Source organism: Prosopis cineraria, unplaced genomic scaffold (genome assembly GCF_029017545.1).
Source record: "Prosopis cineraria cultivar Desert tree isolate PC_DT_omini unplaced genomic scaffold, ASM2901754v1 PC3, whole genome shotgun sequence".
Taxonomy (NCBI): Eukaryota; Viridiplantae; Streptophyta; class Magnoliopsida; order Fabales; family Fabaceae; genus Prosopis; species Prosopis cineraria.
The window spans coordinates 5,860,853-5,887,363 of NW_026555334.1; the positions used below are offsets into that span (position 1 = coordinate 5,860,853).

General features: G+C 28.9%; 2 protein-coding genes across 2 annotated transcripts; both read left to right on the forward strand.

The window, feature by feature from the left end:
* The first annotated feature begins 3,734 nt into the window (after window positions 1–3,734).
* Window positions 3,735–11,468, forward strand: LOC129305171 (WAT1-related protein At1g25270-like). Its single transcript, XM_054945136.1, has 7 exons — window positions 3,735–3,928; window positions 5,996–6,058; window positions 8,699–8,812; window positions 9,681–9,933; window positions 10,351–10,509; window positions 10,653–10,804; window positions 11,212–11,468. The coding sequence occupies exons 1-7, from the start codon at window positions 3,735–3,737 to the stop codon at window positions 11,447–11,449; spliced, it is 1,173 nt and encodes a 390-aa protein (XP_054801111.1). The 3' UTR covers window positions 11,450–11,468.
* Window positions 11,469–22,246: 10,778 nt separating this feature from the next.
* On the forward strand, window positions 22,247–23,722 carry LOC129306057 (uncharacterized). The gene is made up of 4 exons (XM_054946379.1): window positions 22,247–22,986; window positions 23,070–23,135; window positions 23,233–23,431; window positions 23,544–23,722. The coding sequence occupies exons 1-4, from the start codon at window positions 22,504–22,506 to the stop codon at window positions 23,606–23,608; spliced, it is 813 nt and encodes a 270-aa protein (XP_054802354.1). The 5' UTR covers window positions 22,247–22,503; the 3' UTR covers window positions 23,609–23,722.
* The last annotated feature ends 2,789 nt before the right edge of the window (window positions 23,723–26,511 follow it).

Sequence of the window (26,511 nt, forward strand, 5' to 3'; positions counted from 1 at the left end):
TTAATTTAAATGTTTGACATTCCAAATCCATTCTTCGAGAAAGAGGTTGACGACATCCTCACACATTGAGCATAATATTTTGTGGATGGTATGTGAGGTTTAGATAGTTTTTTCGAAAATTGTATAGACCATTTGAGTTTTGTGTAATTTCTATAAAATTTTGTATTGAAATTTGAATTATTTATATATACTGGAACTGCCTCGCTAGCGATAAATTGTATAGAACATTTTTATTTGTAGGAATTGGGGAAATAAGGAAAAACAAAATTATTTTTTTAAATTACTTTTAATCGTGGTTAATACTATAATCATTGAACTTTTAACAACGATTAACATTATAAGCGCTGTTAAAAGGGGTTATACTTTGAACTATTATTAAAAGTTCCCCTTTTTTAAAAATTAAGTCAACAGGCTACTTTCAATAGCGAACTTATAACCGCTGTTAAAAGTTTATTTTTAATAATGGTTGTCCAACTGATGTTAAAAGTCATCTCCAGAAACAACAATAGTTATGTAACGACTATTAAAAATATTTTTTATCCATTGTTAAAAGCCTATTCTGTAATAGTGCGTCAACAAGTCAATTTTGTGAAAAGAGATAATGAAATTATATAAAAATACAATAGTGAAAAATTTTTATAACCTACAAGGAAAAAATTTATTAAGTCAAAGTTAGAAACAAAGATACGAGCCTCTTTTCTTTCTTCATGTTTTTTCGTTTTATTTTTCTTTCACAAAATGGATCTAATGACTATGTTACACTTTCGAAAATTATTTTTTTTTGCCAGACTTTCGAAAATTATTTATGCACTGTATTTTTCATTACATTCTTCTTTGTTCTTTATGCCAAACTGAAAATTTAATAATAACGCTCCCTGGTAGAAAAATCTCATTTATAGACTAATTTATGAAGGGAAAAAAAAATTATACGTTCAAAAGTGGCAGGATGGGAGGGCGTGGTCCATTTGTAAATTAAATGACAAGGACCTGGTCAAAGAGTGAACAAATCTTATTTTGTTAAAAAATTTATTGGTAAAAATAATTATATATATAGGAATATAGTACAAATAATCAAGTTTGAAGACAATCACAATACAATCACGTTTTACCAGCACGAAAAAAGTAATCATACAAATTTGCTAAAATTTGATGTTTAAAATATCTAGATGGTCGGGTTGGCCTCCACAGCGGATAGCACCTTAAAATATTTGCATTGTCTGGGTTGCTTAAATAGGTCCAAAATTTTTGAGCCAAACCGAACTTGGATAACATTTTTATTTTTTTAAAAAATTAAAATATATTAATTATTAATTAATCATTTATAAGTTAGTTCATTTTATATTGAGAGACCATATTCTTTTTAAAAAGATTAAGTCTATTACAATTTTTTAAGTATTCTAAAAATAAATATTTTTATAATAATAAAGATACTTAATTTTGAAGTAAAATTTTAAATTTGTTTTAAATAGAATAATGCAATTTTTAGTCTATCAAATTTGCCTTAGTTATCATTTTGGTCCCTTAAGCTTAATTTTTATAAATTTGGTCTTTCAAATTTGTTTCGATTGTTAATTTAGTCCTTATTATTTAAAAAAGGGGTAACACTATTAAAACTTACTGACATGGATAACAAAATATTGATAGTAACTATATATATTAATGAAAAAAATATAATTATCTGGGTTGAAAAATCAAACTCTAGAATTTTAAAGAACAAGAGAATAAAACACATTAATATACTTTACATCTATTAGATTATTCTAAGAATCAATTTCTGTTTTAAAACTTAAAGGATTTATGATAATTTAAGAAAATATAATGGACCAATTTGTAAAAATTAAACTTTTTGAAGGACCAAATTGATAAATGAACCAAATTTAAAGGATTAAAAGTTTCATTATTTCTTTTAAATTCCTAACTGTATATATACATATATATGTTTAAAGCTTATCCATGCTCACGAGGAATGAACACCTCGCAACATGTTACTTTGTAAAAGGTATATATACTTCATAAGAAATTGCGTACAATTAACAAACATGAAAACTGGTCATGATTTGTATTTGCCTTGCAAGCAAAAACCCACACTTTAAGGGAACTAAAATAGCTTTATATGCATGTTTTGACACACTCTTGACTTGTGTCCCCAAGCAACGTTTAATATTCATGGTATGAGTAAAATCTACATGTAATACATCAATCTAATCCAATCTAATGATAGTTAGATCTAATTTTTTTTGGCTGAAATATTGGCTACAAATATTTATTCAGCAATCGTAGTCGCACGTATACTTCTTCAGTTTAATATTACAAGATATTTTTTTAAAAAATATTATATTAAACAAGTACTTCCTCTGGTTTTTGATAATTTATATTAATTAATTTTTTTACCTTATGTTTATTTATTATCATTGAAATTCTTAGACAATAATTTATTATGGTTATTAATTACAAAGAAGGGATTTTGGATATTGTGGGTAAAATTAGAGTGTTATATATTTTTAAATAATTTGCAGATATAATTATTCTTTTTTAACAAGCGTGAAGTTAGTTAAATTTATTTTATATTAAGAGCCAATGGGAGTATAAGATATTTTGGATATTTCAATGTACAATTAATAAGTTTTTTTAAAAATACTCTTAATTAGGGGTATAATTAATAATTTTTTTAATTAGGACATCTTATCAAATAGGGATAAATATGAAAAGAGTTTGTAATTTTAAAAATAATTAATTAATTCACTAGGGAGTATAATTAGATTAAAATTGCCTTATAAAACTAAACAGAGGGAGTTAAAACTCCAATGTGTAATTTGCAAGTAACATTTCTATATTTGTAGCAACTTACATTCGCAATTTATTTTTCAATTAAAGTTTTAAAACTTTAACTATTATTAAATTAATTTTTTTGGAACCAATTTAGGCAACCTCTTAATGCATTAATCACTAAGTAAAAATCCCAAATGGAACCTTGCAAATTTTTCAAATTTATGAATTTAGATTTTGATCAAATTTATTCTTTTTATATGCATAAAAATTTATGAATTTGAATTTAATCCAAATTTAAATAAAATTTATTATTTTTATTTTTTTTCTTAGAATTTTAATTTAAAGCCTTACTCGAATCTAAGTATTTTAAATACTCACTCTAACTTGATTATTTCAAATGCGAACACTAACTTTATGGTTAAATGGGAAGAAAAATAGGAATAAAGAAAAACTAGAAGTGAAAACTGTTAAAAATAGTAAAAAAGAAAGTTAATATTTTTGAAATTTTTTAAATAGTTTTCTCTTTTCTCCCCACTTCATGCCCATCCAAACCAAGCATAACAAAAAAAAAAAAAATTAGAAATATTAGAATTTGATTTTTTTATCCTACGTCAACGAATTTTAAATGTGATTTTTGTTTTGCCAAAATTTTAAATATGTGATTAACACATTCTAAATTAATTCGTACATATATGACAAGGTGAAAGGGGTGTGACTGAGATTAATAAACAGCCAAAGAGAACGCGTCAGTCAAAAGCAAGTAATTGGAAACAACACTACGCCACTTCACTCCTTCCCCTCAGAAACTGCAATCTCAGTTCATTTCCTCCATAAATATCCTCTGTTCTCTTCCTCATCACCTTTCTCTCTCAATTCACTCTCTCTCTCTCTCTCTCTCTCACTATCAAACTGATTCTCACCTCTGCTGGTGTTGGTGGCCTTAACGTGCGGCTGAAGAGGCTACGATGACAGCTGTATGGAATGTGGTGGAGGGGTTGAAGCCGGCGATATTAATGGTGGCGGTTCAGATAGCATTCACGGCCCTGAATGTGATGTACATGCTCGCCGTCGATGACGGAATGAGCCTGAGAGTCGCCGTTGCTTACCGCTTTATCTTCGCTACTGCTTTCATTGCTCCCCTTGCTCTCGTCCTCGAAAGGTTAATTCTTTCCTCTTTATCGGATCATATGTTTGGGCTTGCCGTTTTTCTGTTTTGCATTTAAGTCTGGTCAATGGTTCCATCCATGGAAGGTCATTGCGTTCATGTTATGATTTTTTAAGAAGAAAATGAAGAGAGAGATTGTTGTTTAGGAAGAAAAATGGACAGTAGTAGTGATATTTATTACATTAATTCTTTGTCGTTGATGATTTACAATTAATTCTTTTAGTGATTGTAACACCATTTATTTTAATCCTTTCTTATGCTACTTTTAATCCTTATTATATATAAGACATTTTTAACTATCTTATCAAGATAAATAAGAGATGATTAAGTCATTAGTTTTATCTAAAAATATAATAAACTTTTAATAATTTTACCCATAATCGAATGAAAAAAAATAAATTTATATTATATATAATTAATAAATTTAAATAGGAATAATATTTAGAAAAACATAAGTAACATCCAACCAAGTACTTTATATTAAAGACAAAAAAGTTTTTTTAAAAAAGGCACCCTATAATAGAAATAAGAGGGAGTAATTTTTATAATAACATCGTATTAACATGTATTTTTTTGACATTATTTATAAGTCATTTTTAACATGTTTGATTAAACGAAAAAATTTTTAAAACTCATTGACTTTGTCAAAATATTTAATGAGTTTTAAATTTTGTTTCTATTAAATATACATATTTTAATAACATACTTTATCTTACTAACATTTAATTAGGGTAAAATAAGAAATATATGATAAAAATTTAATGATATGACTTATAAATAAAACAAAAACAAAAACTTCTTTCTCTACCAGATTAATAGGACTAGAGGGAGTATTTGTTTTTTTAGTGAATCATTTATTTTTTATAATTTTTTCATGGTATTCCGAGTAATCTCAGCATTGAAATTGTTGTTTGAATCATTGATAACATATAAGACAATACGACTTTGTATGATTCACATGAATGAATGTTCCATTTGCTTGATAATTAGTACCTTATTTTTATTTAAATATTACTTTTTTCATATTTATATATGAATAATTTTATATATTTTAATTAATTATATTATTTTAATTATAACCTATCTAAATATAATTCAATCATAGACCATTAATCTTTTAATCAATATCTTAACTGATTAATGATTAGTCATATTTTTAACATTTGATGTCTATGTCTTTTGATCACTGTTTGGAGGAATTGATGAAGCAAAACTAATGATAGTACTTAAGACGACAAGAGAAAATGAAAAAGGCCTCAATGTGATATGATAGGTAGAACTATTAATTAAGGCTAGCCCAACCTTAAAGAACCAATCTTGAAAGGATTAGGGTTTAAATAGATTGATTTTAATAAGCTTGATTATATCTCAGGGCTCTCTTTTACAAGGTTCAGCCTTAGCCCTTGGGGTGAAGGGTGACCCTTTATGTTTTTCTTTTTATCAATTTAAAATTCTAAAAATATATATTTATAATTCTAAAAAAAGTAATTACACATAAGATTAAGTTTAAAAAATAAATTTAAATCAACTCATACCCAACAAATATAGAAAACTTGAACATCTAGATCTAATATCAAATAACAAACATTAAAATTAACGCAAATAAAAATTAAAATTGACTAACATTATTAATTAAATCTTAATGAATGAATGAATGAGGGAGGGATAAATGAGTCTAAGCTGTTCATTTCTTTTAATTATATATTTAATATTCTATTTTTTAGATTAAAATTTTTTAAAAAAATAATAAAAGAGCTTAAAAGGACAGTTCTTGACCCTAAAGCCCTTTTATTTTTATGTTTAAAAGGATTAACCCTTTTGAGCTTGAATCACCATTTTTTGCTCCAAAATAGCAGCATAGCTCTAGTTATTTTTAAGCTTAAAAAGACTGCTTGACAAGCTTGATTCTAATTGATAGTTCTAATAATAGATGCATATGAAAAAAAAATTAATAACAACTTTTTGTTTTTTGGTAAAACAAGGAGAAATGCAGAAAGATTAATTAAGAACCTTTTTTTTTTGTTTTAATTAGATTTTTCATGGTGAATTATTTGGGCGCAGGAACAAAAGACCAAAGATGACTTGGACCGTACTCTTTCAGGCATCTCTATGCGGGTTATTTGGGTATGTAAGTAATAAGTTAAATATGAAATGATTTATTTTAAAAAGATGATTTTTAGAATTCTTTTAAATTTATTTTTAATAAATGGGTTCTCTTTAAATAATATTCCATCTATTTTTAAATATAAGCAAAATTTTCAAATGGTTTCTTCTTTTTGTAAGTAAAACAGTACTTTTCAAGAAGCATTTATGACATCTTTCTTTAATTGCCCTTCATTAAATGATAGTATCATTAAATTAGGAAAAAAATGAAGGATTAATCACAATGACATTTTAGTTCAAAATTTTTAATTTTAGACATAATTATTAACATTAACTAATCTTTCTGAACTATATGAGTTATTTAAAATATACTTATATTTTAAAACAGAAGGAGTGATACTTAGCTTAACATAAATGTCTACCAAAAAGTTAGTCATTTCAATGACATGTATTTGTTTTGGTATGCTTCTATGGTCTTATTTATAGGGTAGAGAGAAAAAATTAATTTTAATTTTATTTACAAGACACTTTACTATTTTCTATATTCATCTTTACCTTTATACTATTATTAAATACTTAAAAAAATTATTAAGATTGGTTCTTTTTGTCTTTATTAGGGAATACAAATGAAAATTTATTAAATTTTAAGATAAAGTTTATAAGATTTAAATTTTTTTGTTCCAATAAAATATACTGAAATAACTTATAAATAAGACTACAGAAAGTATATTGTACACAAACATTATTCTAACTAACAACTAATATTTAATTAACTAATTAATTTTGTAATTTTATATCATATAATATAATTGAGAGGAGTAATATAATAAAAAGAATGATAGTTAGGTCTCCACAAAAAAATAAATTAATAACGGTTAAATTTGATTTTTTTAAATGAATTGAAAATATTGATTTAGATAATTATAAATTTAAAAATTTCAAATGTAACTTTCATATATGTTATCTAAAATTTTTGTTTGTAACTGTATAAATTATTATTTACAATTCATGTTTTTTAAATTTTGTTAAAAACTAAATTATCATTATTCAAATCTTTTAAAAATAACTATCATTCTTTATAATGTCGCAAAACTTATACTTGAAAGCGTTGGCTTTAGTGTGATGGGGCAATCATAATACTGATTCTTTTCATTAGTTGCATTTTTTTTTGGCCTCATAACACAATAAAATATTATAACATTCATTAACAGTTGACTAAATTGAACCTAACAAAGTGTATAGACAGTTGTTAATGAACTCTATGATATTTAATTGTGTTGTCGGAAAGTTAAAGGGTTAATAAGCATTTTGGACTCTAAAGTATAGCACAAAAAGTTCTTTGAACCTTAAATTTTTAAAATATGCAAAATGAATTCTAAATTTTTAAACTCATAACAAATTAAATTACACTGTTAACTCATCATTAACACTATTATTATTTATTAAGTGGGCCCCAGTCAAAATGCTAACATGACAATCTATTTTTAATGAGCGCCATAGACTTTGAACTATTGAGTAAGTGGCATTCTAAATCCTGAACTTTAAAATTCAAAGTAAATTACCTTCATTGTTTATGTGTAGAACGTTAACTATTATGTAGACCAAATAAATTAGCCTCAATTTAGTTCGCCGCAGTGAATGCATTGTTAGTTGTGGTGAACGACCCATAATTTTATAAAATGACATTTTTTGTCCCTTTTTTCTTACAATATTTTTCAAATAATTGGTATCTTGTATTTTTATATACTCTATAAATTTGATTTAGTTTTATTTTGAATAATATTTATTTATTTAATGATAAAAATTTGAGATCCCATTTGAAAAGAAGTTTAAGTATTAGATGGTTTTATAGATGATGGATGCAAAAGCTGACAATTTCATCAACGGATTTCAAACCTAAATTAACCAATTAATTAAAGTTTTAAACTTATTTTCAAATGGGATTCTTAGTTTTTACCATTAAATAAATAAACATTATTTAAAATAAAATTAAATCAGAGTTATAGATTATATGAAAACATGAGATACTAATCGTTTGAAAAATATTATAAAAAAAGAGTAAAAAAATGTCATTTGATAAAATTATGGGTCGTTCAACATAACTAACTATGCATTCACAGTGGCGGATTATGTTAAGGCTAGTTTAGTCTATATAATAGTTAGCATTCTATACATAAACGGTGAGAGTAATTTTCTTTGAATTTTAAAATTTAGGGTCTATATACTACTCACGTAATAGTTTAGGGTCTGTAACACTTATTAAAAATGCCACACCAACATTTTAATTGGGCTCCATTTGATGAATAGTAATGGAGTTAATGATGGGGTTTAATTTGTTATAAATCTAAAAATTTAGGATCCATTTTATGTATTTTAAAAGTTTAAGGTTTAGAATGCTTTTCGCACAATATTTTAAGATTCAGAATGTTCATTAGCCCAAAGTTAAATATAATTCTTCCTTTTCGCTTGACATAGGTGTCTGATATTATCTTTAGCAACAAATAATAAATAAAATAAATAAGCCAAAAGAAAAGCTATTTTTTTCATTGACATGTATTTCCCCCAATTCTCACACACACAATGGATTAGATAATAGTGGCAGTAGTAGTGAGAAATAAAAGCAAAAATTAATTGATATTATGATATATAATTATTACGTAGAGGATTAACACAAAACTTTTACTTGGAATCATTGGCCTTGACATCTGCAACATTTGTGACGGCGATGGCCAATCTCACACCAGCCGTCACCTTTATCCTGGCCGTCTTCTTCCGGTGAGTTTCTTTGCAATTTTGTCATATTTTTATTTCTGTACTTTTTCTTTAATATTTCTTTTTTTTTTATCATTTTTTTCTTTAGTTTTCTTACAAATATAATATGCTAAGGTTCAATCACAGTTAACCTTTTAACTTGAAACACATTTCAAATTTAATAAAAAACAACATACTAATAAAGTTGGCATGAGATGAGTGTAATAGAAACTCTTGTCATTTAGTGTTCTGTCAACAACCTATTCCTTGTGCTTTAAAAAAAAAATACTATTGTTTAAAAATATATATTTTGTAAATGCAGATTTTTTTAATATACTTCATTATTTTTTAATTAATGTGGATATATATTTGAACTGTATAGATCAGATTCATATTTTTTTAAAATTATTTTTTACAATTATTTTTAACATTTTGTTGATAAAATTTTTATTATCTAGTTTATATTTCACTTTTTAAAACGAATAATGAAATCTCTGAAAAAATTTAGACAGTCTAAGCTAAAATTTAAAAGTTCTGAATCTGTCAAATAATGTTGTAGAGTGGTGCCATTATTTTTCATGGGCAAAGAAATTGCATTCTCTAAATAATTTCACAAAACAATAATGTTGCTTAAGTGATACTAAAATTTTCAATTTACAAATTATTTTTATATATTCTCTATCTCAATCAGAATTAAATATGAATATACTAAAACTTTCTGAAAAATATTTACACAATAAAATTATTATTTCCCAACAAAAGAGAATATATATTCTTTACTTAAAAATGTTATTGGGTATGTGGGAAAAATCTTCTTAAAAATAAAATTAATATTCTTTTATGAAGGGAAAAGTACACCCTTTTGTTGATCTGTGATTAAATTTGTGAACAGTTTGGAAAGACTGAATTTAAAAACAGCAGCAGGAAAAGCCAAGATGATTGGAACAATTATAGGAATAATTGGGGCTATGATTATAACATTCTTCAAAGGCATAGAAATAACAGGGTTCTTCCACATCACTCTCTTGCATCCCCATAAAAGACACGCGGCATCACCACACTCTTCCTCTGGTAGTAACATCCTCTTGGGTTCTCTTTGTGCTCTGGCAAGCTGCCTTGCCTATGCCTTGTGGCTCATCACTCAGGTCTTTCTTTCATGATGAATACTTCATTTATTTTGTATATAAATCACTCTAATTATTTTAGTAAAAATGAAATAAAGGTAGTTAAATCATTGATGTTGTCTTAAAGGAAAGATATCTCGCAACTTACTCTTATTAAATAGATCATTTTTTTTTTAAATGCATTATCTCATATACAATTTTTTACCCTAACTTACAGGAAATTGTAAAACTAGTAGAGTTAGGAGAAAAGAATTAATAGTCGGTTTTTACATGCAAAGTAATAAACTGGACCATCAACTTTTTTTAATGTGGCTTTGTATATAGGACCGTGAACAATAACATGTTAAAAACCAAATATTTGTTTTACATTTTAATTCTACATTTTTTTTGTTTATTGCAAATTCAACCTTAATTTTGATTATTATATATGAGACACAGACTAAGATGAGTAAAAGTTACCCATGTCATTACTCAAGCACCGCTTTGATGAGTTTCATGGCATCACTCCTTTGTACTGTTGTTGCTCTTTGCCTTGAGAAGGATTGGACTCAATGGAAGTTAGGTTCCAAAGTTAGGCTTCTCACAACAACTTATTCAGTAAGTTTGACGATGAATGGCCATTGTTTATAATTTGCGGAAAAAAATTGTGGTCTTCTTTTCATTTTATATTTCATAACATGAGAAATTTCTGGCAAATCTAATTTTTGCTAATTATATGAATTTTAATAATGAATATATAGGGAATAGTAATTTCTGGAGCAATGGTGGTGGTGTTGACATGGTGTATGCATATGAGAGGCCCTCTTTATGTCTCTGCTTTCAATCCTCTTTTGCTTCTTTTTGTCGTCATTTGTGGCTTTTTCATGTTAAATGAGAAGCTACATCTTGGAAGGTATATATGCTTCTCTTCATGCTTTTAATATGTTTTGAATTTGGAATAATGAAACTTTCTATGCCTCAAATTATCTTAGTTTGTTGATTTGGTCCTTCAAGTTTAATTTTTATTAATTTGATTTATTTCATTTTCTTGAATTATCATGTTAGTCCTTTGAATTTCAAAACACAAATTGACTCTCAAATTAATCTAATGTATAAATTATATTAATAACTTGTCATGAATATGTAACTAAATGAGAATAAATTAGTCTTCAAGTCGATTTATTTTTTATCAAACTAGTCTCTTATGTTGCATTTTATAATTTTATTATTTAAAATTTCTGTGTCTGTTTTTCCTTACCTAAAAGCACACTTCTTAGTATTCAACATGAAGTTTTTGAGTTGGAATTATGAATTTTGCAGTGTAATAGGAGGGGTGTTAATAGTGTGTGGATTATATGTGTTTCTGTGGGGAAAAGACAAAGAGATAAAGAAGATGAATCAGCAACGTGTTTCATCATCAGAAAACCTTCATGAAGAAATCAAAGTCGGATCTCCTGCAGAAGACAAACATAGTCCTCATAACAATAATTGTGAGGTTCAAGTTGTTGTGAGCGATCGAGATCATTCATCACAAAATGCAAGTGAAGCAGTAGTATAAGAAATTTGGATAGTCAGATCAATACAATAAACATACATGGAAGTTAGTGAATATTGTGAAAGAGGGATATATATATATATATATATATATATATATATATAATGTCTGATATAAAATTCTGAGATGGTATATATCTTCTTACAATAAAAAAGGTCAAAGAATATTTTTGCCCTTCAATTATTTATTTATGAGTGTCTAACATTCTAAATGGTACAATTTTTTCATTCAATATTTAAGAATGATGCACTTACAGACATCTTGACATTTAACTTTAATTGTTAATTGACTACTCGTAATTTAACAATCCAAACCAATCCCTTCCTATTACCTTAAAACCATGAGAATTACAAATTAATTGACGAGAAGTCTTCCAATTTTGAACTTGATCGAACCCTAACTTTCTCGTCATCTAAAACCTCAAAACGAAAAGTCCAAAGAGTATAAAATGAGTATAGATCACTTATCCATTAGTTACAAGTCTCAAAATCACTTCAAAACAACCGAAAATCCTTGCCTATGAAAAAAAAAGAAAAAAAAAAATCCTGAGTTTCCTTCGTTTTTCCTTTTCGTCTACCATTTTTCTGATATGCTTGCCCTAGCAAAATGGTTAGTCACTTGGCAGTCAGCTGAAGAGGTTATTCAAAATGTTTATTTTGATCCTTTACATGAGTAATAACTAAAATTAGTCTATTAACATTTATTTATAATTTTTGAAACATAGTTTAATATTACTTTTCTTGTAGAAGACATTTTTTTTTTGTAATTTTTGGAATATTTCATGTATTTTTTCTTTTCAATTAACAGTAAAAAACAAAACTTTAATGGAAGGGTAATAGTGCTTCCTTTTTAATACTTAGCGGGTGATATTGCTGACCTTTCATTTTAGGGAAACTAATACACCTAAAAAAATTCAGAATGGTTCAAGTGTTTCCCGATTCTAAAAGAAGGCTACATACAACTCATTCATGGGACTTTATTATAGCCTTTATATCCTATTTAGTTTATAGGGAATGTATCACCTCATTTCCTACCCAACTAGCAGAAACTCTATCACTTTCTTCTGTAACATTTTAGTTTTAAATGTTATGTTTACAAATTTAAATTAATTGGGAAAGTGACACAAAATATATAATTTTGTATGTAACTCAAATTCTACCTATACTATAATAAAAGTCAATTTTTGAGATTAAAAAACTGTAGCTCAAAATGGGCCAACCTTAGCCCATTTATACCTGCAAGGCTGCGAATGCAAGTCATTATCCTTTCTTAACATGGGCTATGGCCAGTATGGGTAGCACTCGAAGTTGGCCTATCAAGTTTATAAACAATACTTTCCTTTTGATATTTTTAGTTAAATCTTGTATATTAATAAAAGTTAGTTATTTAATTGAAGTAATTTAAAATTATAATGCTTTTCTAGTCTTGCCTCTAATAATGTCACAATTAATATCATGATAGTAGTAGATAGATCACACAATTAATTTTTTTTTTCATTTTCAAGACAAAGGCAAAATGTCTAACTTAAAAATATGATAGCCTTATATTTAGAGACAAAATAGGCATCTACAAATTAAAACAGAAAATGCATAGGGATGGAGAGGGTATACTTTTAAAAATATGGATAATGACCAATAAAAATTGATCCAGTTGATAAGGATTTAGCCTATAACCTACAAAATCATAGGATCAAATCTAGCTACTGATATTAGGATCTTATTGATGAATGATTTGTAAGTACTTCTGTAAGAGCTCTTTGACACTAGATCATGTGCTTTGGCCCTGATGAGCATTGAGACATAGCTCACCTAAATTTTTATTTATAAAAAAAATATGGATAATGATCTTTGCACCTTATCCATATACAATAGATTTAAAAAAATTGATGTTGATACTATTTATAATTCATGAATAAACTATTACAAAATGCTTAAAAATGATGTTTATGAAATGTCATTTATTTAGCCATCATTTATAGTTACACCATTTTATCTATGATGGTTATTTAACCATCAAATATACTAAAAGATTCTAGTTGAATGAAAATCGTCAAATGAAAAGCCTCTAGTTTTGGTCATCTAGTTTGATTTAATTTCTAGATATGTCGGTTATAAGTTATAACTAATAACTATCAGACTTGAGATTAAAGTTGAATTTATCATGTTTTTAATAAGGGAACTGCTTTTGAAGTAGAAACATCAAACTTAACAACGATGTAATAGCATACCAAACATCCAAAATAACATAATTGGAAAACAAAATTATTGATCTCTATAGTTTTAGAATGCTTTGTTATTGACCTCTGTACTTTTTTTATTAACCTAGGTCCCTATAGATTTTTTTTTTTTCATTTGTAATAATGGTCCTCTATTTTTTAATATGCCCAGAGGAATGATGATGATGTAGCACTAACAGTGTTAACTTATCAAGAGTGTAACTAATGTCATTTCATTGCATGTTAAATGAGGTTAGGTTTTTATTTTCTTTGTTTTGACAGACTTTAAATTCATCTTTTTGTCTCTACTTTGGTTTCATATTCATCACAGCAAGACATTATGTTTCATTTTTTGTTCTGATGTGATGCCATTAATTGTTTTTTTTTTGGTTAATGTTGATGTTGAAGTTTGTTTTGTCTTTGTATAGTTGGTCATAATCTTTAGTTTTTTCTAGTTGATCTTCATTACTTAGTAATTTGTGATTGCTCTATCTCTTTCTTTCTTATTTTCAACATAAGATTTAATCCTGTTAGTTACAAGTTAGATGATTTAACATCATTAGTGCTACATCATCATCCCTCTAGGCATATTTAAAAATAGAGGGACTGACATTGCAGATAATAAAAAACTATAAGGATTTAGAGTAACAAAAACAAAGTATAAGAACTATATAATAACAAAATATGATAAAACTATAGAGACTAATAATTGTGTTTTTTCTGACATAATCCAACAACCTTAATTCATTTAAAATACCATCACCAACACAAGCGGAGGTGCTATGGGAAATACTTGGGGTTGAGAATAAGATAGTGAGAGATATGAGCAACGATGAACGTGCAGAAATAGAGTTTAATTAATGGATATTAATTTATATATGAACGAAATGGATATTCAAATTAACATTTATGATTAATTTTGCACTTATATCTTGGAAACTAGTTCTTTTTGAAACTCTCGCTATCCAATTGGCTTGCTGCCTCCACCGTCACGTTGCTTGTATACACAAGTCGAGAGTGTTAAAACATGCATGCATATGTGCTCAGTGGACTTTGTTTAATTTTACTTTTATCCTTTTAGATAGACTTTGGATTGATATATTTGAACTTGAACTTTAAATTTAAAATCTTAAATTTAAAATTCATGTATTTAAAATTATTTATTTAAATACTATAAGCAATTTTAAAAGCAGAAGAGAGATGAGTAGAGATTTAAAGCAGAAATGGAAGGCTGAGAGAGTGAGAAGCTTACCTCTATTTTTTAATATTCACTCAGGGACAAGGACAAAAATGAGAGGAGAGTCAAGAATATTATAAACACCAACAATTGAAACATGATGAAAAAAAAAGTATTAGAGTAGCTGAAATTTTAAATAATTAAAATTTAGAGAGAACTTAAAATTACAAAAAAAAAATTATAATAAGGCAGGATTTTGAATTTTCCATAAACTTATATTTATTCAGATAAGGGGTTTGATTCAAATTCAAATCTAAATATAAATCTCCAAGCATCCAAACATAACTTATATTTTTCTTAAATATTAAAAATATGAATATCAACTTCTAATTTGTTAACAGAAATTTTTTGTAACACTGAAAAAAGAAAGAAATTAAGGAATTACATAGTCGTATATATGTTGGGTGCTCATACAGGATCACGAGGATTGATAACCTCATAAGATTTACTTTCTAATTAAAGCACTGCTTTCAAAAAGTTCTTATACAACAAACATGAAAAGTGGTCATGATTTATGCATAGCTTGCAAGCAAAAGTCCTGATTTTGAGGGAATGAATAAATATAGCTACGCATGCATGTTTTGACACTCTCTTGACTTGTATACACAAGCAACGTTACGGTGGAGGCACCGAGCCAATTGGATAGCGAGAGTTTCAAACCAACTTGTTTCCAAGATATAATTATTATAATATTAATTTAAATATTCACTTTCGTCCATATATAAATTAATATACCCTCTTTACTTTTCTCTCAATTTCTCTTCACGTAGACCGACCATTGCCATTAAACTCTACTGCTGCACCCTCATCTTTCCTTCTCTCTCACCATTTCTTATTCTCAACCCTAAGTCGCTGTAGCTCGTGCTGGTGGTCTTGATGGCGAAGATGATGGTTGTACGGAGTGTGGTGGACAGGTTGAAGCCGGCGATGTTAATGGTGGTGGCTCAGATAGGAGGTGTTGGGCTCAATGTTTTGTACAAGCTCGCCGTGGATGATGGCATGAACTTGAGAGTCCTCATTGCATACCGCTTTATATTTGCCACTGGTTTCATTGCTCCTCTTGCTCTCATTGTGGGGAGGTTGTTTCTTACTATTCTCACATAATATATATCTTAACCATGTACTTTGTTATAGATTTTCCAATATGTTTATGCATGTTATCCGAGTTAGTCTGGAATTATATTGTCGTGTGTTGCTTAATTATTTACTTGATTTCTGGTGAAGCAATTTTATGTGACAATATTCTTCCATTTCTATAATTTATATGCAGGAACAAAAGACCAAAGATGACTTGGACCGTACTCTTTCAGGCATTTCTATGCGGGTTATTTGGGTATGTATCAAAAGGATCATTTTTCTTGGTTAAAAATATAAATGATTTTTAGAATTATCTATAAATTTATTTTTATGGCCAAATAATTCTCTTTAAATTTTACTCATTGGCATCGTGCCAGAGGTGTATGAACCTCAATTCAAACAATGTGAGCCCCAAGATCCTATATGCCTTAATTCTCCTCATTGCCGTCTAAGTACAATTAATGCAAAGGTAAATTAACGTAGGGAGCTATATATATGCTGATGAAAACGATAATTCTAAATGGGTTTGATGATCCAGGTTATCTACTTTGAATTCAATTTTATTCCGTCTCCATATGGACTCTAATAATTGAGCAAGTATATTTTTTGCCCTACCCTAAGGTAAACCTACCTTTGATTTATTTCAACTAGTTCAGTCTCTAGCTATTGGCAGACCATCTGATATGGGATCCATGTTGTTATTGGGAAGTCTTTACCAGACCATGTGGCTGGTACTGATGAAGTCCCCTCACAATTTTTTCTAAGCTCCCTGGAGGTCTTTGATTCTTGCAATTTTGGGATGTAAAATTTACCTTTTTTGACTCTACTGAGTTCCAATTCTGATAGTTTGTCCTTTTATCTCCACTAATTTTACGTGAAAATGCTGGATCCACTTCACATGCACTATATATATTATATTGGACAAATATAATTTTAAGAAAAAAAGATATTTAAATACTTAATATTCTTATTATATTATGCATAACTATGATGCAGAGGAATATTGGCACAAAACTTATATTTGGAAGCATTGGCATTAGCGTCAGCAACATTTGCATCCGCGATGGCCAATCTTCTTCCAGCCATCACCTTTATCTTGGCCGTCTCCTTTCGGTGAGTTTCATTGCAATTTATATATGTTTTTCCACTTCTTTAAATTCTTCTTATTTTTCTATTTTAATCTTTTTGTTGGTTAACAAAATCATTTTTTTCTCTTTGCTTCTCCCGCTCACAAATATAATATGGTTCGATTCAATGATAGTGTGTAACTAATTTGTTGTATTATTTTAGAACATTTTGAAACGAAATAATCAATCAAAAAAAGTTTAAAAGTATATTACCTTCATTGTGAAGTACGTATTGACATTGTCCTACTATATACATAATGCAATAGGATTTGGATTCTGAGTGCTCGAAATCCTCTCATCTAGTGAGTGTGTTCACATTGAACGATAAGATTTCATCAATGTATGGAAATTTATGCTTGACCAGAAGTAAATAACACTGAGTTAAGTAGTGATTTATGAGGATACATTTCAAGCATTTTTCTGCGTCCATATCAGTCGTTAGATTAACGTATAGGACAATATAACAAAAGGTAGATATGTTATTTAGTGTTCTTTCTATATATAATGATACAGAAACCCCCGATGAAGCTTGTCCAAGGAACCTCCTTTGAGATCAGATCGTGCAATATTTCAAGAAAACAACAAAGACAAGGGTGGAACACAAATTAAAAGATATAGATAGATGTTGGTTAGAGGAATTAGACCCCAAGAGATCCTGTCTCTTGAACCCTAGCTCTGGAACGCCACAAACGATAACCACTCCTCTGATAATTCACACATTCTCTCAAGACTCAAAGAAGAGCAAGAAAAGACACAATACTGTGAAAAATGAAATTCGTTCAATTCTGCAAATTCCAAGATAAAAATGTGCTTAAATAGGCAAATGGGAGGGCAAAAGAAAACCCTAAACATAATACATACCATGAGTGGCACCATTTTACATTGAAGAGGCCATTAAAGGCTGATTTCCCGTCAAGGTTGGCACCTCCTTATGCTTCCCAAAAAGGATTTTCAGCACTTGTTTCATGAGATAAAGTATTAAAATCCTAATTTGACAATAAATAATTTTCTCAACTTATCCAAAGATTTTGACCATCATAATGGCCTTATTTAATGATAAAAAAAGATTAAAAGTATCCCTAAAAATTCTCCTTAAGAAAACGTCACTTTGATTCCCATGTGCATGTGACATTTAAGTGAGCTCTTCAAGTTCAACTCTGCTTGGCCCATGATCTTCTTCTAGTACTTGGCCCACCATGAATAGCACGACCCCTATGTCATTTTGGACTTCCAATTCGGCAACATGTAATGGTTCCAACTCAAGCATGCTTTGGATTACTCCTTTCAAGGCTTCCTTCATAATTTTAGCTCTAGCTTTTGTTATTGGTCAACCTATGCCTTATAATGGATCCTTTTGCATCCTATGATTTTGTGAATTAATGTCCTTGCTTGTCTTCTTTCACAACCGTTTGATTGAATTAATGATCTCTATAGTGCCACGTGGGACACTCACCAAATCCGGATCCCATCTGGCATGGGTATGTTAATTTTTTAAAAGCATTCATCCTATATATAATACTACTGTTTCTTGACAAAAAAAGAATTCATTCTTTTATGAAAAAATTTTTTTATTGGACATACGAGAAAAATCTTCAGAAAAAATAAAATTAATAATTTTTATGAAGGAGAAAGTACACCTTTTATTAATGTGTTTAAATTGTGAACAGTTTGGAAAGATTGAATTTAAGAACAGCACCAGGAAAAGCCAAGATCGTTGGAACAATAATGGGAATAATTGGGGCTATGATTATAACATTCTTCAAAGGCATAGAAATACACACAGGTTCCTTCCACATCGCTCTCTTGCATCACCATAACGGACATGTGGTATCACCACAAACTTCTCTAGTGGTAACGCCCTCTTGGGTGCTCTTTATGCACTGGGAAGCTGCTTCACCTCTGCTTTGTCGTCCATCGTTCAAGGTTTAACTTGAGGCCAACGGTGAATATTAATGCATTAAAAAAAGGCTAAACCGGTTTTGTTTGATATATTACAAATTTAAAAAATTAACATTATTTTCCAATTTAAGTAATTTAGGGTCGATTTTGCTCATTAACCCTTTTTAACATAAGGTAAATAACATAAAAATTATTTTTTTAATTTGTTTTATTTAAAAAAATGAGAATAATTTTTTTAAAACACCTGAATACAAACACATCTTCAATATAGTTTTAAAATTTTTTAAATTAAAAAACATAGAAAACAAATCAGTCCTAAAAACTTGGGAATATATATTATATTATATAATAACTAGATTTTACACCCACAAGAGACCCAGAAAGAGATGGTGCTATATTTTATTTTTAAAAAAATTTAAATTAAAATTAATTATATATTTTGTATTTTTTTCAGTGACTGCAATTAACTATTGTATTCATATTACGACATTAAAAAGTTTTTATTTTTCGTTATTAAAAGACATGAATAAAAAAATTATTGAAAAATTATAAACAATTTTTTAAGTTAGTTAGAGTTGTCACTCCGTTATACTCAAATGTATATAATAATTTATTTTAGTCTATATGTATTAGACCCATACAGATTAAAATTTAATATATATATATATATATATATATATATTTGTGTGCATAGTTTTAGAGTTCCTTCTTTTCCATTATATAAACCAATTTGTTTTACTTTAAAATCTTGTTATTTATTACATATTTAACTACCAATAATACATTTTATCTTGACACGACTTATTTTATAATATACCCTTATATGGTATAAATGATTAAAAACTTTCATCAGAGCAATTAGTTGGAGGTAAATTCCATCATTGTATAGATAGAAAGGTTACCATTATCTCTCCAAATCAAACAAAAATTTGATACCTAATTCCTAAACACCTTGAATAAAAAAAATATGTTAACATAATATCATAAATTTAACAATATTAATTTTTAAAAATACATTTTTAATTTTAAAAAGTTAAATATAAAATATAATTTAAAATTTAATTTTGATTTAATTTTTACAAAAATTAAATTTTCAAGACAGGTTTGATTTATAATGAAATTCAAAAATAGTTGCATCGGATGCGAATATAATTTCGGGAATGGTTTTTAGAAAATAAAAAAAAATTTATTTGATTATATTAATTTAAAAATAATTTAAGTATTAAAAAAATAAGCTGATAGTAGTAGCTGCAAGAGAATAATGACAATAGGGTAATGATGAGTCAATTGAAATAAGTTTTTTATAATTAAATATAATGTATTTTAAAAATAAAAAGAAATGAAAATACTTTTGAATATTTTTTATAAAACAAAATAAACAGTTTAAAAAAATAAATAAATAAAAAATGCTTTTTTAAATATTTTGTATTTTTAAAAATATAAAACAGTTTTTTAAAATATATTTAATTTTTTTGGTCAGGGAATTTGATTTTTTAATTATGGAAAGAAAATTCATGTTAAAAAAAAAAAACAGTTTTTTCGACTTCTAATCGGTGCAATCCACATAAGCGCGCTGTCTCTCCATGCATCGGGTGTTTGATAGACCGTCGCGAGCAATATAACAAAGTTACACCAAAGGCCCCATAGCCATATATATGTCAAGGGTCCAGATTTATCTACTAACACCCACGTGTACGTCCTCAGCAAGCGGAGCCGTGACTCGCACTTAATTCAGGCTCATTCGATCTCTGCATCCCATAGCCGAGGAAAGATCAAGTGCTCCTCCCTCCTGTTGCCGCATCAAAATTCTGCGTCCATTTATTTGTGGAAGCTGTCTCCGTTCATCGCTGCTGCTGATTCGCGGGAACTTCATCGTTAACTGGCGTCAGAAAAACCCCGATCATATTTCGGGCGCCGCCGAGGGAAGCGATCTTGGAATTTTCATTTTGAGCTTCCAGTGCTGGTCGTAGTTGATTGCTCGCAATTACTGAGATTGAATATATTTGTTTTCGACGATTTTACACCCATTTGAGAAGTTTTGTTTGGTAAATTTAGATTTCTAAGCTAGTTGATGCCGTAGTATTCCGTTCAAATGGAAGAATTATTTAGTCCTAGTTTTTATAATTTGATCAATTTCGTCCTCTTGCTTGCTATTCTTTTTTTCGTCATTGACTTTGAACAATATGGTTATTTGGAGATTTTCAGAGTCCGTGTACACTACTTTGGGAACTGAGAGAAGTATCGCCGAGAGTCGACCAGAAGGTCACACTGGACGCGGAATACTTTTTCGCCTGCTAAAATATAACTAAATGGTAATTTACCCAGTTCTGCTTCTGTTCCTATTTTTGTTTTCCTCTACGTTTTTTTTCCCCTCTGTATCATGACAGTCTTCTCCTATAAGGAGCTTGCACATAACTGCACATTGGATTGTAATTTACAAACGTTACGTAGTGTTTCTGCTGTATGTTTCTTTGAGACTTTTGAATCAAAGATCATTATTCTTCTTTCGAGGGAGTATGGGATGGGCTATGAAATCTAAAAATCGATACAGAACATAATCTGATATTAACACCGTCTCTGACACGGGGCTGTGAGGCAATTAGCTTCTAATGCTTTTTATTTTTATTTTTCCTGGAAGGCAGTTTCTGGAGTGCTGTGAAGTGCACTTAAATACTAGATAATATACAGCATATATATTTACAGGAGCATTAACACAACTCTAATATAACACTAATAGTTCGAAATTGAAAATCAGGCACATTAAATTGAACCTTTGTTTGTTTAGAAGCATAGATTTAGAAATGCTATGGCTTGTGCAGTGGTGAAGTTCCATCAGGCACATTAAATTGAACCTTTGTTTGTTTAGAAGCATAGATTTAGGTTTTATACTTCTTATATGTGCCAGTAAGTCTTGCGCCCCTTCTAACGTGAAGCAAATTTGAGTTTTATTTGCTGCAGTCTCTCCAAAACAAGGGATTTTGGATGGTAAAGGGTGACGAAAAGGAAGCATTTGATCATCCTTCCAAAATTGAACCAAAGCGATCTCGTCACTGGTTTGTTCATTCTGCTGAAATAGATTCTTTACCAAGCAAGAAACAATCTACGGAAGACACTAATGGAAAAAGGATTGTCAAATGCCTTTACATCTTGGGAGAGCAATTCTTCTTTTCATCCCGTTCCAATCCAATTTATTGGCCGATCTTTTGGATCTGAAACTAGGTCTGTCAATTTCAGTGAAAAGAAAAACTTTTGTTGTGGCTGATGATTTCAATGCACGAACAAAAATGATTTATGGGGAAGATGCCTCCTTTGACTTGTCTATATCTCACTCTGTTCAAGATTCTGGTACATGTCTAGGTTTCAGTGGAATTAAAAAAGTGAAAGTTGATGGTGTTAAAGATCGTGATAACGCACAGGCTTCAGAGGGGCTTAATATAGCGGACAGAATGTCGGCAATCTTCATCAGGCTTATAACAGAGAACCTGAGGCAAGATCTGTGTCAATGGGGCAAGCCTTTGATATGGAGGGTAGTGTCACATTAATGGGACTCACTTGCAATAGAGAGGAAGCACGTGTTAGATCATTAGATTGCCCTCCTTGCAGAGTAGAGGAGAATGCCATATCTATTAGTGATTCCTCTAATAAAGATGACTCAAATGTAATTTCTTTTCGTGGGTTCCAAGATGAAGAGGATGTCATCCCTGTGAATAGGCCAGCTGGAGACTATAATCCATTATATAATCAATCTTCAGTTGAAGTATCAATAGCAGCTGACAAAACAGAGATGGATGTTTCAAATTCAAATGCAGTTGTAAATTATTCTCAGGTGGCTAAACTTAAGCCCGAGTCTCTGTCCAAAAATAGACCAGAGTACAAAGTAACAAGGAAAGAAGCTTCAAATAGTTTCCCTTCTAACGTTAGAAACCTGATTTCTACTGGTATGCTAGATGGAGTTCCTGTAAAGTACATCTCAGTGGCACGGGAGGTAAATTCAGATCTTTCTCGTCTATTTGTTTCACTATGAAGTCCTGTATGATAAGTTGTGGTTACATTCTGTCATATATGAAGGAACTCCGTGGAGTTATTAAAGGTTTTGGCTATCTTTGTGGTTGTCAGTCATGTGATTATACCAAGGTTAGCCATCTACTGATTTAAAAACCTGACGAAAAAGTTTAATCATTGCAGTATTGATAATTCACAGGACTCAATAGGTGGTTTTTCATATTTTCAGGTTCTAAATGCTCATGAGTTTGAGACACATGCTGGTTGCAAAACAAAACACCCCAACAAGCACATTTACTTTGAGAACGGGAAGACCATTTATCAGATAGTTCAGGAATTGAAGAGTACCCCTGAAAGTTTGTTGGTTGATACAATTCAAACAGTTTTTGGTTCACAAATTAATCAGAAAGCATTTCAAAGTTGGAAAGGTAGTACATTCTTTCCTTGTTTCTTCTTTACACAATGAATATGTGCATTAAAGTGTTTTTTTGCCCGCTACGTCAATGATTCAATTCTCTTACTCCTGCCAACTCCTTGTAGAATCATTTCAAGCAGCAACCCGTGAGCTTCAGCGCATTTACGGAAAGGAAGTACTAAATATGTAAGCCACTAGCCTCTGGCAAAGTTATCGAGGTTAGAAGTTACAGTTATGGATAGTAAGACATGAATCTCTAACATTATCTTATTTCTGGCCTCCTGGAATCTGTGTAGTTTTGATGGCGAGATGCCTTTAGCTATATTTTGTACAAATTAATGAGATAGGTGATCATATATTTCAAATATTTCCTACCTCTTCTTCAATTTGATTTATTCTCTTTCCTTCAATATATATATATATATAAAGGAAGAATATAAGTAGATTTTATGGCAAAATTTTTTTTTATCCAATAATTAAGTGATAAGAGGAAAATATATTAAAAAAATAGGTTTGGAGAAGGGTCATGGAAAATTTTTGCTTCGTTGGAGGCATATCTGAAAATGAAACGTAAAATTCCCCAACTATTTTTGCTGGCGAGAGGGGGAATGGGGATGGCTTTGGTTGCTTCCGAAGTTGAGTAGATAAGCTTTGGTTGTCGAAGGGTTTCAAGGCGTTCTCTCAGAAGTTCGGCTCTCTGGAAGGGAAGTGAGGGATGTACATCGCGGCAAAATTTGTCGGGAGGGGGTATGATTCTCGTCTGTAGGGGCGGACCTTAGCTTCGGCCTTCTCTGCCATGCGTGGCTCATTTACATGTGAGAATAAAGCAACGGTTACGTGTGATGTGACGCGTTAATCGGTCGAATATCTATATAGATTTCCGCATATATAGATGGATAATGGATTCAAATCCTGGCATACATCTTTGTATTTAAAATTTTTGAAATTGAGATCAGGAAAGTTGGACCTTTTAAAAGAGGAGAAGATTTTGTATTTTATGAAAAATAATTAAATAACAAAAAATACTAATAAAAAAAACTCTACATAAATTCATATATCTTAATTTTAAAATTTATAAATCTGTGGCCTTGAGTTTCAAGGATACCGTGGAATATTCATGAAACCGCCCTTTGCTTTTTTATTTGTAGAGTGCGAAACAACGGGCACAAATGAGTGGTTTTTCGATACTTTAATTAACTGTTTCGAGCCCAAAAAAATTAATTGGTCATGGAAAATGCTAGCACCTTGCCGGTAGTAACATGCTTAATTACTTTCTCCGTTTCATTTTGACGTTCATTTTATGAATTTCTTTCTTTACATTTATTTGTCATTCCAAATTTTTAAGGAAATATGACTTATTATTTTCCATTCTTTTTTTTTCTTTCATTGGTTTTGAAAGTCCAAAGCAATACTAATTATTAAAATAAGTTAAGGATATATAAAGTTAAAATGCATAAAATGTCTCTTGAATCTTGAGGCAATTGCATGACCTTCCTCATTATTTAATATTTAAAATTAATCTTCTTAACCTTTCATTTCATTTTTCAAAATCCCCTACAATTAATTGACTATTATTTTATTAATCTAATTATTGTTATGTCATATTAATGCAATTTATATGACACATGACATGAAAAACTATTTTTATTATTTTTAACACAATTTAAGAAGGGATAAAATTATAATTTTATTTTTAACACGCATGACGATGCTCTCATTTTTTAGTCCAGTGATATTATTTTCATTGTTTACAAGTAATAAAATTTAAGAGAAAAATTATGATTTTATTATTTTTTATTAGCCTTTTATATTAAACAAATGAAAAAAATAACTAAAAGCTGTCATTAATAAGAGGCATATAAATAAAAATTTATGCTTTAATAGAAGAAAACTATGATATTTTGCAAATTGTTTTAACAAAATCAATACAAATCACCAATAGCAAGAAAATATTTTATTCTAAAGCAAAATATATTTTTAGTTTGAATAAGTACTGAAACTTTATTCAAATGAGAAAATAACAGCTACAAACAAATAAGAGTTAAAAGAAAATAAATGAAATAGGTAATGAAATTTATGACTTTTATCAATGATGGTTTTTACATATTTTTCTTTTCATTTGTTTAATATAAAAGGCTATTTAAATTTTTTAAAAAATAACATAAGTACTTCTCTAATCTTATTTATAAGACATTTCTAACATGTTTTACTATAATAAAAAAAATCTTAAACTCATTAACTTTGTCTAAAATTTAATAATTTCTCAATTTACCATTATTAAATATACATATTTTAACAATATATTTTTTCTCTAACATTTAATGGTAGTAAAATGAAAAATTTGTAATAAAAATTTAATGAGATGACTTATAAATAGGATTAAAAATTTTTTTTCTCTACCCCTATAAATAGGACTGAAAGGAGTATATTTTTTTCTTAAATTGTATTACCTTTGAATAATGAGAACAATATCACTAACTAAAAAAAATTGAGAGAATCTTCATGCATGTTAAAAATAAAGATTAAATTTTACACCTCCTTAAATTATGTTAAAAATAATAAAATATTCTTTATGTCATGTGCCATATATATTGTATTAATGTGACATGGTAATAAGTAATAACTATATTATAAAATAACAATTAATTAATGGTAGGGTTTTTTGAAAAATAAAATGAAAGGTTATAGTTATAGGGGTAATTTATAACTATCTTAAAATTCATGGAGGTTTTATGCATTTTAGTCAAAGAAAAAATGAAAAAAAGAATTTTAATATATCAATTATATTTCGCAACTTTTATTTTAAAACATTAATCGAATAGTATTTTTAAGTATTGCAATTTATTACATTAAAGTTATAAATCGTCACCATAAAGTTGTGGTTTCCAGCATTTTTTTCAACGATAAACGCAAGGTAACTCGGTAACATGCTTGTCTTTTCGCTAAAAGCACGCCACCCTAAACATACATTGAAATTCACAAATAGCCCCATTGTGGGAGATGTGGGTTTAATCCTTACTTTCAAGCTGTTTCAGCTTGCCTCTTTGTAATTAAAGACTGGACCCAATTGCTTTGCCCATGTTTACATAAAGG

What these genes read in the sequence shown, in the direction of transcription:
- LOC129305171 (XM_054945136.1), top strand. Translation starts at nt 3,735, where the DNA reads ATGACAGCTGTATGGAATGTGGTGGAGGGGTTGAAGCCGGCGATATTA. An exon ending in CTTGCTCTCGTCCTCGAAAG is followed by an intron (nt 3,929 to 5,995) that starts GTTAATTCTTTC and finishes ATTTGGGCGCAG; the next exon opens with GAACAAAAGACCAAAGATGA. An exon ending in GAGAAGCTACATCTTGGAAG is followed by an intron (nt 10,805 to 11,211) that starts GTATATATGCTT and finishes TGAATTTTGCAG; the next exon opens with TGTAATAGGAGGGGTGTTAA.
- LOC129306057 (XM_054946379.1), top strand. Translation starts at nt 22,504, where the DNA reads ATGGGGCAAGCCTTTGATATGGAGGGTAGTGTCACATTAATGGGACTC. An exon ending in ACATCTCAGTGGCACGGGAG is followed by an intron (nt 22,987 to 23,069) that starts GTAAATTCAGAT and finishes TCATATATGAAG; the next exon opens with GAACTCCGTGGAGTTATTAA. An exon ending in AGCATTTCAAAGTTGGAAAG is followed by an intron (nt 23,432 to 23,543) that starts GTAGTACATTCT and finishes AACTCCTTGTAG; the next exon opens with AATCATTTCAAGCAGCAACC.